General features: G+C 47.5%; 1 protein-coding gene across 1 annotated transcript in view; it reads right to left on the reverse strand.

The window, feature by feature from the left end:
- Positions 1-523: 523 nt before the first annotated feature.
- Positions 524-15,441, reverse strand: part of FN1 (fibronectin 1) — a gene marked incomplete at its 5' end in the record, with an annotated part of 51,304 nt that continues 36,386 nt past the window's right edge. The window contains 16 exons of the mRNA XM_084289404.1: positions 524-1,312; positions 1,716-1,826; positions 2,078-2,184; positions 2,756-2,881; positions 4,035-4,199; positions 5,384-5,522; positions 6,069-6,535; positions 7,360-7,449; positions 8,093-8,272; positions 8,481-8,570; positions 8,865-9,041; positions 9,192-9,279; positions 10,372-10,559; positions 12,426-12,695; positions 14,383-14,496; positions 15,285-15,440. Coding sequence (XP_084145530.1) covers positions 1,238-1,312; positions 1,716-1,826; positions 2,078-2,184; positions 2,756-2,881; positions 4,035-4,199; positions 5,384-5,522; positions 6,069-6,535; positions 7,360-7,449; positions 8,093-8,272; positions 8,481-8,570; positions 8,865-9,041; positions 9,192-9,279; positions 10,372-10,559; positions 12,426-12,695; positions 14,383-14,496; positions 15,285-15,440 — 2,543 coding nt within the window. The 3' untranslated portion in view covers positions 524-1,237. The remainder of the gene's footprint in view (positions 1,313-1,715; positions 1,827-2,077; positions 2,185-2,755; positions 2,882-4,034; positions 4,200-5,383; positions 5,523-6,068; positions 6,536-7,359; positions 7,450-8,092; positions 8,273-8,480; positions 8,571-8,864; positions 9,042-9,191; positions 9,280-10,371; positions 10,560-12,425; positions 12,696-14,382; positions 14,497-15,284; position 15,441) is intronic.

Raw genomic sequence — 15,441 nt, forward strand, 5'->3', positions numbered from 1 at the left:
AAAGTGTGGTCCTCCCCCCATCTTTAGGGCAAGGCTTGGAGCAGGGGCTCAGTGACCCAGCATCAATTTTACCCGGGGTGAGCGTGGCCTCAGCCCTTGGGGCAGCTGAAACCCTTGAGAACGTTCTTGATTTTAGGTATTTAAGGGTCTGGCTGGACTGAGGACCATCTCCTTTGGCTCAGTTCTTGGCTAAAGCAGGAATTACTTTATTTTCCCTCCCCCCTTTTCTCTCTCCTCCACCTATTCCCCCGAAGCTGCCCCCTGCAGCATGGCATACATACTCAGAGGCTCTCTGCGCTCTACTGGGACAGGGGGATGCAGCTGGAAGCCTTTAATTAACAAACTGCTCTACAAATAGTCTCTTCGTGCTTCATTGAGATGTTTGCTCCATCTTGTTTCAAGGCAATGTTACTCCAGATCAGAATAATCGTCTTCTTCCTAGATTCCATGGTAGCAAAGAGAATCGCTTAAACTGGTTTGTAAATCTTTTTATTAAAAGAGTTGTTTTTTTCTTTTCCACAGTAGTAAAGCTTTGGCACTTACAGTATAAAAATAATCACTGATCATAATTACACCAAATTCCTCTTTGTCAACTGCATACTAAGTGTCTTTAATACATTTTATTCCCATATAAAAACACTTGAAGGTCAGGGGAACAAAACTGATAAATAACAGTATGAGATACAAAGATACAGCTAGGAAAATACTAGGATCATTGAGAAAGAATTAGGACTGTGCATATTTTAAATATCACAGTGATTGGATTTGCTTTTCCTATCTTATTGCTGGCTGCACGCTTATGTGAAAGCAGAAGTGTTTGGTGGACTTTCCTATCTCTAAACTTCAGTAATGTCGTACTCAAATGTTGTTTGCATAGCACAGGAACCTTTAATTTCTACACTCTCCCTCCCCCTTAATAGTTTGATCCCCTGCCAATTTGGGTTAGCATCCTCCCCCTTCGCTTTTTCCTTTAAATTTGAGAATACTGACTGGTATTCAACACTTTGAGCAAAAACAAGACAGTTGCTATCATGAGAAAAGTCTGAAACACTCCAAGAGTGGCGCTTGGAGAAGCTGTGAGTTGAGCTTAAGCTGGGAGAATGGCTCCAGAACGAAGGGCCATTCTCCAAAGATGCAGTTTGGCTAGCATCACTCCAGTTTGGATGGTAATGGTGGCAGACAGGTATTTATGCTTTGGTTTGGCTGTCGCCCTTGCCGCAAGAAGTCTTGCTGGATGTTACTTTCCCCGTGGATGTTGTGTGTCTGCCTGTACATCTAGGGGCATGAAACACTCAATGGGGCAGTTGACATTCTGTCGGGAGGGAAGGAAAGCAGTTAGCGCTCTGTCCTGGGAGGGCAGACACTCGTGGGGGGGCTGCTGGGTGCCAGCCCGTGCAGCTGCTCAGCTTCGTGAGCACAAAGCAGGGGCTTCACAGCAGCAAGGAGACAAGGACGTCACTACGTGCACTACTGCCAGAGCATGCAGGCATCTCCCGGAGCTGCTGAGTGCCACTAGAGCCCCGCTGACGCTGTGTGTGGAAGTGTGAGCTGGCCTTTGGTGAGCAGAGTGGTGGTTTGCTTTATCAGTAGCTATCAGCCACAAGCACAAAGCTGCATGCTCCTCTCAGCCCCCAGGCCCTGCCCAGACCCCCCCCTTCTCTGTGCCCCAGACCGGCCGCGCATTTTGGGAGGGCAGAGGAGGAAAGCATACTCACGGTGTTGGTGGCCTGGTGGTATCTCTGTGTGAACTGCGTGTAGGTGTGGCCGGCTGAGCCTTCGGGGGCCACCTCCACGCTGGGCCGGCGGCAGTTGTCACAACGCCAGCCCTAGGGAACAGAGCACCAGTTAGACCTCACACACGGGAACAGCTCCACCACCACCGAGGTTGTTCCCTTTTTATACCACACAGGCCCTGAGTCCAAGGCCCTACAAGTGGTTAAGCTCTCCTACTAATTATTTTTCTTCTTCTCCGGGCCTGTTTTGGCCAGACAGTGAGACACCATCTGACCAGAAACCCGACAGTCCTAAGACTGCTCTCCTCACTGCACGCTCGGCGTGCCGAGTCCCTCCTGCTTACCTGCTGTCCTCCGTAACAAGTGCAGGAACAGATGGCCCCGAAGTACTCCTTCTGCCACTGCTCCCCAACTTGGTACATTTTCCCATCATCGTAGCACGTGGTCTCATCTGTGGAGAAACAGAACTCGGTTGCAGGGCCTGTGCTTGGCTCTGGCAGTAGCAGAGCTCACAACAGGAGCCTCTGACCAGAGGCCTGCTGGCTGGCGTGGGGAATATCAGTCATTTCTGTAGCTCCCTAGACACCTTCAACTAGACTGTGAGGGTATTTGCCTGACAGGGGCGATGCTGTTTAATTCATGTTGCTGAATCCAAAGGATCTTCAGGTGACAGGCCCTGCAGAAGTGTCCTGTGCTGCTGATTAGGGCAATCTGTACCACTTAGTGAGGTGACACATCCCTAATGTGTGGCTTTGGGGTAAAGGCAGGCAGGCACTGAGTGTGCTGTGACCTGAACTAAGAGGGTTTTCTTTGTAAGCATAGGATTTCATGTGGAGTGTCATGCTTTCAGCTCCTGGGAGAACAGATTAAAATCTGTTCCCAATTTAGCCTCCACAGCTTGGATCTAATAACACTGATACCCTGCTTGCCACCATGGCAGTACCCAAAGTGAATGGGAACAGCCTTGAGATGGATACCGAAGCTTCCCAAATTGGTGCTCTTAACAGCAGGAGGTGACTTACGAGGTTCACACTTGAACTCTCCTTTCCCATTTCCAAGGCAGGTGCAGCTCATCATCTGGCCGTTCTCCCCCTGCCGGTCCCACTTCTCCCCGATCTTGTAGTTCACACCGTTGTCGTGGCACCACTCTGGAGAAGGCAGAGGAACATAAGTAGGAGTTACCCCACGTGCTGCAGTAACACAGCAGGAGAACCGCTTGATGTTGTCTCGGAAACCAACAGAGGGGCAAGAGAAAGAATCCCTTCAGCTCTTGTGGGTCCTGAGGACAACACAGACTCCTGCAGCTTGTAACTGGTGAGGTCTGTGACAAGTGGGAAATGGGCAGAACCTCTTAGGAAAAGAGTAAGATGTGACAAAGATTGGTGTTGGAGAGGGCTGGAGAAGAAGAAATACAAGGTAGGAAGGGAGAGAAAAATATTTTTGAACAAATATCCAGTAAAACTATCACAAACTGCAAAAGAAAACAAGGGGTGAGGCATGTGTATCAAATGATGAAATATCGATATTAATCCAGTAAAACAAATGTCTCCCCTGCAGTCACTCTGAGTCTATGCAAATTGCAGAAGTGCCCTTTGTGCTTAGCTTACTCTGCAATTTAAATGCATCGGACGTGTTGTGTTAAACCACCACAGATTTTTGTTCCATGCCCTTGCATGAAACCTGAAACTCTTCCATGTAAGCCTCGGTCCTGCCAAGACTGCACCTTAGAGCTGTGGCAGTGGCATTGTCTGCTCCATGGTTTCAAAGAGCCACTGAGAGAAATCAGAGAACTGGTTCTGCAAGATGCTTTGCAAAGCAGGCTCTGGACTTGCTGTAATACCCACTGAAATCCACACAAGTTCTGTCTGGCCCTCTGCAGCATAACTGGGAGGTGAAAATTCAACCAGAGTTTACTATTCAAAGCTGTCTTCTTAAATGGCTACTCAGATATTGTCATTTAGGCACCTTGTCTATCTCACATTTATTTACCCATTGCCTAGATAGACCTGGAAAGGGTAGGAAAATAACAAAAACATGTAACTTTAGTGGAAAAAGTCATCGTATATCAACACCATATTGATCACTGCTGATGCAATGAATAGCAATGCTACACGAGTTGCACAGCTGAGAAATAATCAGAGTTTTCCATCACTAATAATGATGCAAAACCCTGATTTGGTTTAAAAACTGAAGAGCCAGTGGTCATTTGCGTCATGTTTGGATCAGACTGGCTGTCAAACATGCCCTTAGAGCTCGGGGGGGTTAGGGACGGGGAGGGGTGGTCAGAAGCCAGCTACTCACTAGAAGAATCGCATCTGAAATGACCACTGCCAAAGCCTAAGCACTGGCACCAGAGTTTAAAGCCAGTTTCTGATAACCGCTCCCACTCCTCGCCAATGGAATAGAAGGAGCCGGTGAACGTGTCGTAGCAGGTGTCGTCAGCCGGCTGGTTGAGTCCTTCAGACACTGGAAGGGAAAGAAAAGAAACAGGCATCATACACAGCAATAGGAGCTACTGAAAGACAGAACGATTTGCACTGAATATGTGCATTTTCTTCCTTAAAACATCGTGGTAGTAATGGAACTACCCCACGGGCACACGCCTGATGACTCTGTCAGCGGATCAGACTCCCTGCGATTTATTTTCCATTTGCATGTGTCAGAGCAGTTGAATGAGAAGAAAAGCCGACGTGAAGGCTATTTTCATTTTGATTTGCCAAGTTCCAAGCAAGCGTGAGATTTTGCATTTGCTGCTGAGAAGCAGCAATCTGAGTTAGCCTGTGTAGGAGAAACGTGCTGTGAGATGCTGGGGACAAAGGTAGGGGGGTGGTGGCTGCATGGGTGCTTTCGGGGGGCATTTCAGACCCTAGCTTATGGTGGGGTGATGGAGTGGAATGAGACCTTGTTGGAGAGACAAATTTCCTGCCTTCTTTTTTGATCTCAAAATACACAGGATGAAATGGAGGGAGGGAAGAAACGGTTGCTGATCGTTTCCCTGTGCTGGTACAAGCAAAGTCCGGGTCCCGCAGGGTGTGTGTGGGCTCTGGGCTTTCCAGCTGTGGCAAGCGCTGCCTCTGCCCACAAGTACTTGTGGTGGGTCACGAGGCTGCTAAGTGCAGCCTGTTTGTGCTTCATCAGCATCTCTGCAGGCAGCCTGCCCTGCCACTGGACCTTCAGGACAGCCCCGTGGTGCTGCTGGCTAGCCAGCACAGAAGCAGAGGCAAATGACTGATGGAGCACTTAAACTGGCCACCGGCATCCTCCCACGAGCACACTGTGTTACTGTGACTCCAAGTCCTCCCTGCTGGGCAGGAATCTGCACCACCAGCAGGATCCCTGACTTCCTTGGAGAGCTGCAAGTGCCAGATCTCTTGCCCTTTCTCTCCAGCACAGACCCTTGAGGAATGTATGGAGCCTCAGGGCACGTTCTCCCTAATCAGACAACTGATCAAAACAGCTGCGGTCACACAATCAGTGGGGCAGCTATCCAAAACCAGCGGACCTTACAAATTACTTGGCCCAGTTCCCTGCTGGCAAAGGTTCCTTTCAGAACTATTCTTGAGCCAGGGCACCAGGTACTCGCTTCCTTGATCAAAGAAAGTGAGGCAGGTGCAGCAAAGGCTCACCTCGACTCCAGAGCTTTCACTTACCAGTATTGCCAACCGTGACTACCTCCTCCAGCACCTTTTGTCTCCGGTGATCTTTCAGGGCTTCCACTATGATGTTGTAGGTGGCCCCTCTCGTAAGGCCGGTGAGCGTAGCACTGGAGGAAGTGCCAGGGACCCTGAACTGCAACAACAGCAGTGGCACGTCACCAAAAAGGGAAGGGTGGTTACTCCTTAGGTGTCACCCCACTTACAAGACAGAAATGGTGTTTAGATTGACTTATGCACTGTACTGTGATGCAGCCAGCTTGTTCCCCTCAGTGAGATCTTCAAACACCACTGAGTTAATTACTTTGGGCTGTGGTTTGTCATGGGTAAGTTATCACCATTTCAGGGAGACAGAAATGGAGGGGGAGAAAGGAGACTGGCTAAGCAAGTCTTTGGCTTGGAGGAGCAGAACCTGAGTCTTCGAAACTCTAGAGCAAATTCCCAGTTGTCTCCCTGACTACCCCTTTCCCTGGTGAAACGTTGGTACTGACAGCATTTCAAGGGCTTTGCTTTGGCTGTTTTATCCTGTAGCCTCTCAGTGAACAAGAAGCATTTATCCTTCCTGCCCTCAGCTGCATTAAAAAGTCTAAGCCAACCCTGCCTGCCACCTTTAGCACAGTAAAAGGATGGAGGGCCCAAGAGCGACTCCAGCACCATCCCCATGCTCAGGCAGTTCGCTTACCTGCAAAGTGTCTTCGTCCTGGCTGACGGGCTGACATGAGATGATGTACTCAGTGCTCTCCAGCAACGGCCTCCAAGAGATGGTGGTCTGAGAGAGAGCCTCCTGCCCCGTGCTGTCGTTGCGCCTGGGCCCCCGGGAGTGAGGGTAGGAAGGTTCGACGATGATCGGCACTTGGTACCCGGGGATTTCGATGGCTTCGTCCACGTTCGGCGGCTGCCGCCTCGACCCTGGCCTAAGGGGAGTCGCTGTGGTGGGTACAGGCCGCCTGTAGCCGTGCTCCTCAAAGAAGACTTGCTGCCCCTGGTGTCCTATTGTCTGGGGGTGCCCTGAGGTGCCTGGAAGTTGGATACCGTTTCCATTGTCATACCTATTGTTGGTGAGGTAGGGGGTCCCCTCGTCGATGGAAGGTACGTCGAGAATGTCGGGCTGGTTGGGGTGCGGTCTGGTAATCAACGTGGGAAGCTCATCTAGCCAAAGAAAGGTTAGAAGCCATAAAGCAAAGCACGGCAAATTAACAGTGGTAAATCAAACGGCTGCAGTGGGTGCTGTACACTGCTCCAAGCGAAGATTAGCAGTTGTCCAAGATACAACACACTTCTTATGATCTCATTGTGATTACCGTGAAGGCAATGATTTCTCTCATATATATTTATATGACATATAAATATATTTATTTCATACATGAGCATAAGAAGCGTGTTGGTATGAATTTTTCATACAGCAGAGCAACAGTTTTGAACGCTGCATCCCAAGGAAGCCACCAGTGCTCAAACCGAGAAGATGTAATTACAACAGATATTCTGAGGTTATCAATTAAGAAAACCACTGGTGTGCAGTAAGAAACTAGCCCCTAGATGGCATTCAGATATCCAGAGGGTATTTTGCAGGTATCTCAATCTCAAACTGTGGAGGGGGTGAAGAAAGAAATGCAATGGGCAACAAATAAGTGGATTCTGCTTTTGATGGTATAATAAGCTAGAAGGAAATGAATATTAGCCTTAAATTAATTACGGATTAAGTACCCAGCCCAGAATCAAGCACCAAGCATGTTGATTTGTTCTTGGTGTTCAAACATAGCCAAAAATCATTCAAATAACTTAGGAATCTCACCTCCTGCATCCTAGAAAGGAAATCCTCCTTACAAAGCCTATTTGACTCAAAAAAGAACGGCCAAATGGTGTGAACAGGATATTTTACATACTATTGCTGTTTCATTCTTGAGTTGGTATTCCCCAAGAGGGGGGCATCACCTCCTGTTAGCACACAACAACCACCCAGAGCTTTATTTTACCTGTCCTTTTTTTGCCCATCAGCGGTTCACTCTTTTGATTGTTCTTCACAGCAATGATGTAGATGACGTATTCAGTTCCTGGTTCCAAACCTAGGGAGGGAGGAAAGACAAAATTTTATATTTAAAGAGAGAGAGGGGGGAAGGCCTAATGATAAAATGTGATGGTCAGCTAAGAGAAGGACAGCTTTGTTCTGTTATTATAGTTTCTAATGAGAGGCAGTGGTTTTATGGGCATGCCTGTCCTATAAACACAATACATGTCTCCAATCAGATCCGCTATCAGATCTGAACAATACACAGATGTTTCCTTCCCCTGCCGCCACAACTGTTGTGCACTCAAGCGAAAGAGCCCATGATTCTGGCACTCTGTCAGTCACGCATTCTGAAGACTCATGTTTTGTGTCTGCAGCATCTGCAATCCTAGCTGACAGGGTCAGATTTCAGCTTGTTCTGAGGAGCATGGGGCTGGACTCTTTGTACTGCCCCCAGAAGGCACGCAGGAACAAAGCTGGGATTTTTCTGCACAGGGAGGGAGGGAATTCCTTAGTGCTTTCTGTGCTCTGATGTTCTTTGCTGTGGCTGCATGAGCTAGTGGTATATTTACGCAAGGTAAGAGGGCAAGGGGTGTTGAGAGGATGGAGTCAGACAGTTCCCAGCTACTAGTAAAAGAAAAACAACTCTTAAGCTCAAGTGCTTCAAGTGAGGAGCTCCCGAACAAAGCAGAGACACGTACCAGTAATAGTGGCCTCGGTGGTGCTGGGCCGAGGGCGAGGCAGGAGCTCCTTGGCTGGTGAGCCAGGTTTCTCGTACCTGATGATATAGCCTGTGATCTTGGCTCGGGGAGGCTGCCAGGTAGCCAGGAGGGAGTTGCTTGTGGTTGTAAGGAAGCGCAGGTTGGAAGGAGCATCGATAGCTAGGTGAAAACAAAAGGAAACAAGTAAAGTGCAGGAAAGGCGAGCAGCTTTACCCAGACTCTCTCTGCTGAGACCCTTTTCAAACTCAAAAATAACATGTATTGCTGCAAGTCATAACATTATACGTGGTCAGATATGCACAACTTCTGCCCGCCCACAGGTGATCGCTGTATGAACATGAGCAGAGAAGTCAGGCAATGTCATTACCTGTGGAGGCATCAATCACTACTGGGGAGCTGCGTGCATTCTCGTTCAGAGTGTAAAGGTAGATCTTGTAGTCAGTGCCAGGTTGCAAGCCTGAAATGAAGTTGAAAGAAACATTAGCTTTTCTTGCTAAAACAGTAAAGACACTACAAAAGGCAGCTCCAGTTAGAAAAGAATCTTCACTGCTGAAGATTCTTCACACTATCTGTTGTAATGTTAATCTGAGGGAAATCATCTAAGAGGGAGCAAAATGTCTTTCAACAACTTATTGGAGACTGCTCTTAATGACTCAAATATTTTTTCCTGTATTACACACATCAAGGAAATTCTGCTACAAAGCAAGAACCCAGCACACCTGCTGATGGCCTGCTGAAGCATCTCACTCACCAGTGATAGTGTAGGCCCTGACATCAGGGCTGATGGTCCTCTGGATGGGGTTCTGGCCACTTGCTGGGATGGCATCGATTTGGAAGCCAGTGATGGTCTCGGTCTTGGTTCTCCAGGTAATGGTGATGGTTGTCTCTGTGGCATCTGTCACACGGGCTCTACGAGGGGGACTAACATCTGCACCAGAAGGAAAGTCTCCTGTCAGTACTGCAGGGATTGTGAATCTGACCAGCTAAATGTTTGTGAAGGCCTTTGTTGGACAGGGTTTGATCCGTCTCTGGGCCTCCCCACCCAGCACAGAATATTTGAGGAGGATCCCCCACTTACTTTCAAGAGTGGTCACCACCCCCTGGGCTGGTCGGCTGGTCAGAGAGTCCTTCAGTGCATACACACTCACTTCATACTTGGTTGCCACCTAGAACAGAAGAAGTTACACCATGTTATGACAAGGACCTGACAGGGGGAGAAAATGCCCTTGTGTTTGGTAGAGCCCCATTTCTTCCTGACCAGTTACTGAGGTATGAAACCTTAAAATCAATCAGTGAGGGATTAATGGGATGATTCTGACTTCCACCTGTCATGAGACATGGACCCTGGTAAACAGTAGTGTTGGTAATGCTGTTAGTGTACATGTGTGCACCCAGGAGCAGAGGAAATCCTGGAAGAAGCTTGTCATCCCTCATTTTGGGATCTCTGTGCTTCACAGCTCACTCTTCAGGAAAAGCTAATTGCTATCCTGTTTCTCCTGGGGTTAATGGATGCCATTTGCTATGATAAGGTGCTCTTGCTGTGAAGAAAAGAGAATAGTGGAAGTTAAAGCTTTAAGCATGGTCTTTAGTCTTTGACTGCATCAGACCAGGAGTCCACTTAAATTAGAATGTATTTTAAGGCTCACTTTTCAAAATGATTCATAAAACTCCTTAAAAACAGATCAGTAGCTTTTTAAGATAGCAGGCACCCCAAGAGCAGTGATTTTCAGCATTTTCCAGTACACGAACTACTGAAATGTTTCCAGTGGAGAAGATGGCTATATAGCAAATTTAAGCATACTCATAAAAGACCTGCATTTTTTACTTACATTTTGCAGATGTCTTAGAAATAGGCAAGACTGCCAGATCTCCCATATCACAGCTTGAAAAACACTGTGTAAGGTCACTTTATCTGACCTCTTTTGTAAAAGATGAGTAAAAGCATTTTTCTGGGTTGTTGTTGATTGTGAACCTGATGATTTGCATTTGATTAAGGCATCCAGTCTCTGTGCTAAACCAGGGGGGGAGGAGGAATGCAGATTCAGTAGGCCAGTTCCTCGCCTTTTAAAAACTATGATAATGAATAGTTACAGCTGATGGCTAGCGAGACTTCAAACGGAGTCAGACCCCCAGGAACTGTAATGAGCTACTCCAGCTGAGGTTTCCAACCCAGGAATTTTAAACGGGTTCAAGTTTTAACATTTCCTTCTCATAGCACACCAAAACACACTTCTCTGCATCGCGCAAAGGAAAGTTACCATTAATCCAGACACAACGGCAGATGTACTGTCCGGAGAAAGGTTGATTTCTTTCATAGGACCAGTCTTCTCTTTGGGGTTCACTCTGACTCTGTAGCCAGTCAGACGAACGTTTGGTGCATTCCAGTTGACGGTAAGACTGGTGGGAGTTACCTGAGTAAACTGCAGGTTTGTTGGAGGTGGGATTGCTGCAGAAATCAGGATTGGCACATGGTTAGTTTGAAGGAGATGATGGTCTCAGATAAAACAGTATTCTGTCCTGAACATGAGACACTTTCAGGCCTGAAATACATGAGGGGGAAAGCAGTGTGCTTCCTGCAAACACAGGTGCACAGCACCATGGAAGGGGATAAGGCATTCAGGAGGAGATTCTCAAATCTGTGGTGAGCCTTTTCTGGAGAAATAAGGAGGTCTCATTGCTTCAGCCCCGAAGTTAGGTGAGCAACAACACTGAGATACAAGGTGAATGCTTTGGGAGGTGTTTACACCTGTAATAGGCCAATCTGTTTTAATTCTTCTGCCTGCCTCTGCTTTTCATCACACGGCTGGTAGTTTAGTCCTGCTTCACTTGTCTCTCTCTGTTCACTTCTAAAGCATGACTGATGTCTTACAAAAGTAAGTAGGAAGCAGGCTCAGGAATCGCAAAGAGGATATAAAAATACTGCCAAATGCAGAGGGGAAGCATTTTACAGCCACTTACACAAGTGTAAATTACTACACAGAGAGCAAGGCAATGGAAAAGCAGAGCTGTGGTGGCCATAAGGCTCATCACAAGAGGCTGTTTGTGAGCTAATATATCTGATATCTTTAAAAACAAATGCTTGCATAACACAGGAAGCATCCACTGAAACCTCTTGCCTTACTGTTTGTAATCCTCAGGCTGTAAACAGGGAAAAATATTCCTTACTATAGTGCCCCCTATTAGCATATTGCTGTGAAGTTTTCTAATTTTATAGACTGGAAATAAAAGATGTTTCTCCCTTGCTGCTTTGCTCAAGCAGAGCTCAATCTAAAGGCCATAAGAGCCAATGGAAGTCTTGAATGGCTTCAAATACACTTCTGAACAAGCCACAAAGGGTGAGCCACAGCGAGTGGGCTTTAAAAAATTACTCCATTTGCTTTTCTGGCAGGTAGTCAGCCAGCTGTTTCAATCATTACAGCACTTTGCTTAGGTTTAGTGCAGCAATCTGAACACTAGGAACCACTGTCCTCATTACAGCCCTGGAATTAGAGTGCCAACTTTTCATCCACAAATGAATGGGAAACCTTTATTACAAAGGTGCTACGGCGACATGTCTGGCACTGTGCAAGCTTTGTGATGAATTCCATATTGCTAGAAGTAATTGTATCTCAAGGAAGAGTTTCCTTTTCCTTTCTCACAAAGGACTTTTAAATGTGCTCTGCTCTGGGTTGGATCAGACTGGCGCATCAGGGAATGCGGTCTCCTGAACAGAGAAGGCCCTGTTCTTGTGGAGGTGATGCGAGTGCAGGGTGGGGGCATACACATGGGCTGCAGTCCTTAGGGCAGTGCCAGTGAAGGATGCAGAAGCTCTGAGACTTCTGAGTCAAACTATCTCCAAGCTTTTCACACTGATCTGCTTCACGAGGAGGTGAGGACACTGGGGGCTGGAAGCTGCCCTAATCTCTCTGGTTTTGGTAACTGCTTTTGGTCACAGGGCCCCCAAACCCTACAGACAAGACAAGGGTGTGGAGAGAGGGTATTCCCACCGGGCACTTGGCTCCCTGACTAGGGACTGAACATCACCAATCCACTCAAGGACTGAGAAAAGGCTAATAAGGTAACATCCCTCCTTTCCCTGCAATCTGCTCCTTCATTCCAGCTGGTTTTTCCTGCATGCTCTGCATTCCCCAGCACATGCTGCAGGTAGACTCGGCTGGCAGCCAGCTCTCCAGTGCCCTCTCCTCATCTCTCGGAGCAATCACATCCCCTTTGCTGCCCCCGGGGGCTTCCCCAGGGCCGAGCACCAGCAGCACACTTTACCCAACGGGGCAGAAGCTGCCATGGCCTGCTGGGCGTGCAGTTAGAGGTGTACCTGTGGACTGGGTCCCAGTGAGGGGCAGGCTCTCCATGTCATCGTATATGGCAACGATATTGATAGTGTACTCAGAACCTGGCCTGAGGCCATGCAGCTCAGCAGTGTCTTCTTCGCCACCTGGGGCCGGCAATAGCTCATGGATTCCATCCTCAGGGCTTGAGTAGGTCACCCTGTACCTGGTGACTTGCCCCTGCGGGCTTTCCCAAGCAATTTTGATGGAATCAACATCCACCTCAGTGAATGTTAGTCCTTTAGGGCGGTCAATGTCTGTTAGGCAAATTAACGGTAAGAGGTTAAGTGATAAAAAGCAGGTTGTGGGTGAGGAAAATCAAAAGCTTCTCTATTACATGCAAAGCAGTTTTCGGTTTTGCGCGGGCGAGAGGGTACTTGATTCTCCTCTGTGCTGCACCTTGCACACATGCTTACGCCTGTGCAGAGTCAGGCTGACAGTCTGTGGGTGCCAGACAGCAGGAAGGCACTCTGAGCCTCGCTGAGCACCTTCGAGGCAGCCCAGACCCCGCTCTGTACCTGCCTCTGAATCCCCTTGGCACTGGAACCCCCTTCAGACACCTCCAGCAGCATTAAGCTAGCTTCAAGTGGTCAAGAGGAAAGAATTAAGGATCTGGCCATCTCAAGACCTGTTTCGTCAGAGCCAGTACGTGGTGCCCAGTGCTAAAGGCAGCCAGACAGCCCAGCTGACTCGGTAAGTTTGCGTTCATGCTGCGTTAGCTTTTCACTATCGTCAGCTGCTGTGCGAAGCACCAGTCCGAGGAGAATCAGTCCCGCTATTTTCTTTCATAAATTAACATCCAATTAACACACTTATCAAGAAAATTACTCAGGATATTACATTTTAAGATATCAGTTAGGAACAGAAAACTTTTCAGCTCTGTATTGAGTGCACAGAATGTCCCCAGGTGCAACTGGGTGATGCACACACGTCCTAATTAGACCAATTAATTAGATTTTCCTAGAAAGGAAGCTTGGTGCTAGACTGCAAGGTAAGTGAGCCTTGCTCCATACAAGTCTACTGTGGCTACCATAGAGCTATACCCATCTGTCATACATAATAAAAGGAACTATAATGCCATTTTTATATTGCCTCCAAATTATGCTCATCTAAAAGACTGAAACTTTATTTGCCATGTTATGTTAGTCCTGAATTTTCCACATTTTCTAGTTGGCAAAGATGATTTTTTCCAGGAACTTTTTGGTTTGAAACTGACATGAACTTTCCCCTCCTCTGAAAAGCTTTAGGGAAGCATCTGTTGTCTTTAGGACAGTCCTGCAACTATTTGTGGCTGAGCTGTGGTTTTGAATGCAAGCTTGAACACAGGAATAGTGTATATGGAAATTCCTGCCCCAGAGATGTCCCTGAAAAGGGCACTTTACATCACAGGCACTCTTCTGAATTTATTGCATGTTCCCTCTTGCCTCCTCTGTGCTCAGAGCAGTACTGTCCAGGCAGATAAGAGCAACTGGAGGGTGGCTTTTTTTTTTTTTCTTTTGGTAGTGCCTAGTCATAAATTCTTGGTAACTCATTCAGTTCCCTTTACTCCTTTGCACAGGAGAAATGCTCCAAGTTCAGTCCAGTCCCTTAGCGGTAATCATCTTTGCCAACTAACTCCATAAAGGAGATCTTTGCACATTTTTTTCCACTGATTGGCTGAAGGCAAAGCCCAAAGAGACTTCGTGGCTTTAGTGAAAGAAAATTGGAAGCGCAGCATTTTGTGGGGTGGAAAACTGCATTTTGCCAGCGTCTGGGGGAGAAGGACAGCATTTTTGCCAGCATCTGCAATTTAGGTGCGTGGTACTTATCGCAGGGCAGGCCACCTCACATTCTCCTGGGAACGAGGCACCTGCCACTTGGCTTCACTGGGGATGTGACACTGCATGGTAGATTCAGACATCAATAAATAATGCGTGTTTTGTTACCGCAAAGTGAAATACATACTGGTGACAGCTGTCTCCACCAAGGGGAGGCTCTCTCCGTTCTGATTCTGAGCGTAGACACTGACCATGTACTCAACTGTGGGCTGGAGACCTTCAATAGTGACTTGTGTTTGATCTGGCAGGGAAAGAACAACGTTAGTCTGTCTGCAGCTGCACAAAGCTGTGGAGAACTGGCCTCCAAGCACTCTTGGATGAAGGGCCTATATTAGTCATTTCACGACTGAACATTAAAATGAGAGAAGTTTGACACATCAGGTTTAAATTCTGCTTGCACTATGCTTCTCTGGCAGTGCAGGACAAGGCACCTGCAATTTGCACCTGCTCAAAGGCCCCACAGCTCAAAGGGAGAAGATTAACACGGTAGAAAAAGCAAGATCTGACCAGTTCTTGTTGTTTTCTGCAATAGGATTGACCATTAAGCCCAAATGCAGCACAAACATGCCTGAGCGATGAGATCTGCAAATCCCACAGAACCTTCTGCCCATGTTCCTAAGAGCAACCTGAGAGCTGGCTGGCCCTTTACGGTCACAAGATCAAGGGACTAAGTTCCATATGCTGTGCTTAAGGGACAATTTGACCCTCCGGATGTTGGTGGAAGTTTTGCTGGATGGTAGAAAACCCAATAGCATTCACTTAAAAATCCAGATACCTCTTGGATACACTGAGATTGCCAGGAACAAACCTTTGCAGCAGAGTGGCATCACAGAAGTGTCAAGTTTTCAGGGCAAAAAAGTGCCCTCGCTTCTGCTGCATGAAACTTCAGTGAAGTTAGCAGGATGGAAAAAAAGTGTAAGCGGGAAAAAGTTTGGTTTGGAGCATATGCCTAGCACCTGGTAGTGCTGATTCTAGTGGTCCAGTCTTGCATGCTTTATAGACCTGTTGAAGGATGTCCTGTACTCTTACCTGGAGGGACATTTTTAGTTTTTGTGGGTCCATGGCCTTTCTTGGGGACAGCTGTCACCCGATATCCTGTGACTGGGGATGTTGAAGGGAGCCATCTGATGCTGATACTGTTGTCCTGCACATCGGTAACTTGCATCTGGGATGGTGTGTCTATTTC

This window comes from Netta rufina (assembly GCF_964035555.1).
Source record: "Netta rufina genome assembly, chromosome: 6".
NCBI lineage: Eukaryota > Metazoa > Chordata > Aves > Anseriformes > Anatidae > Netta > Netta rufina.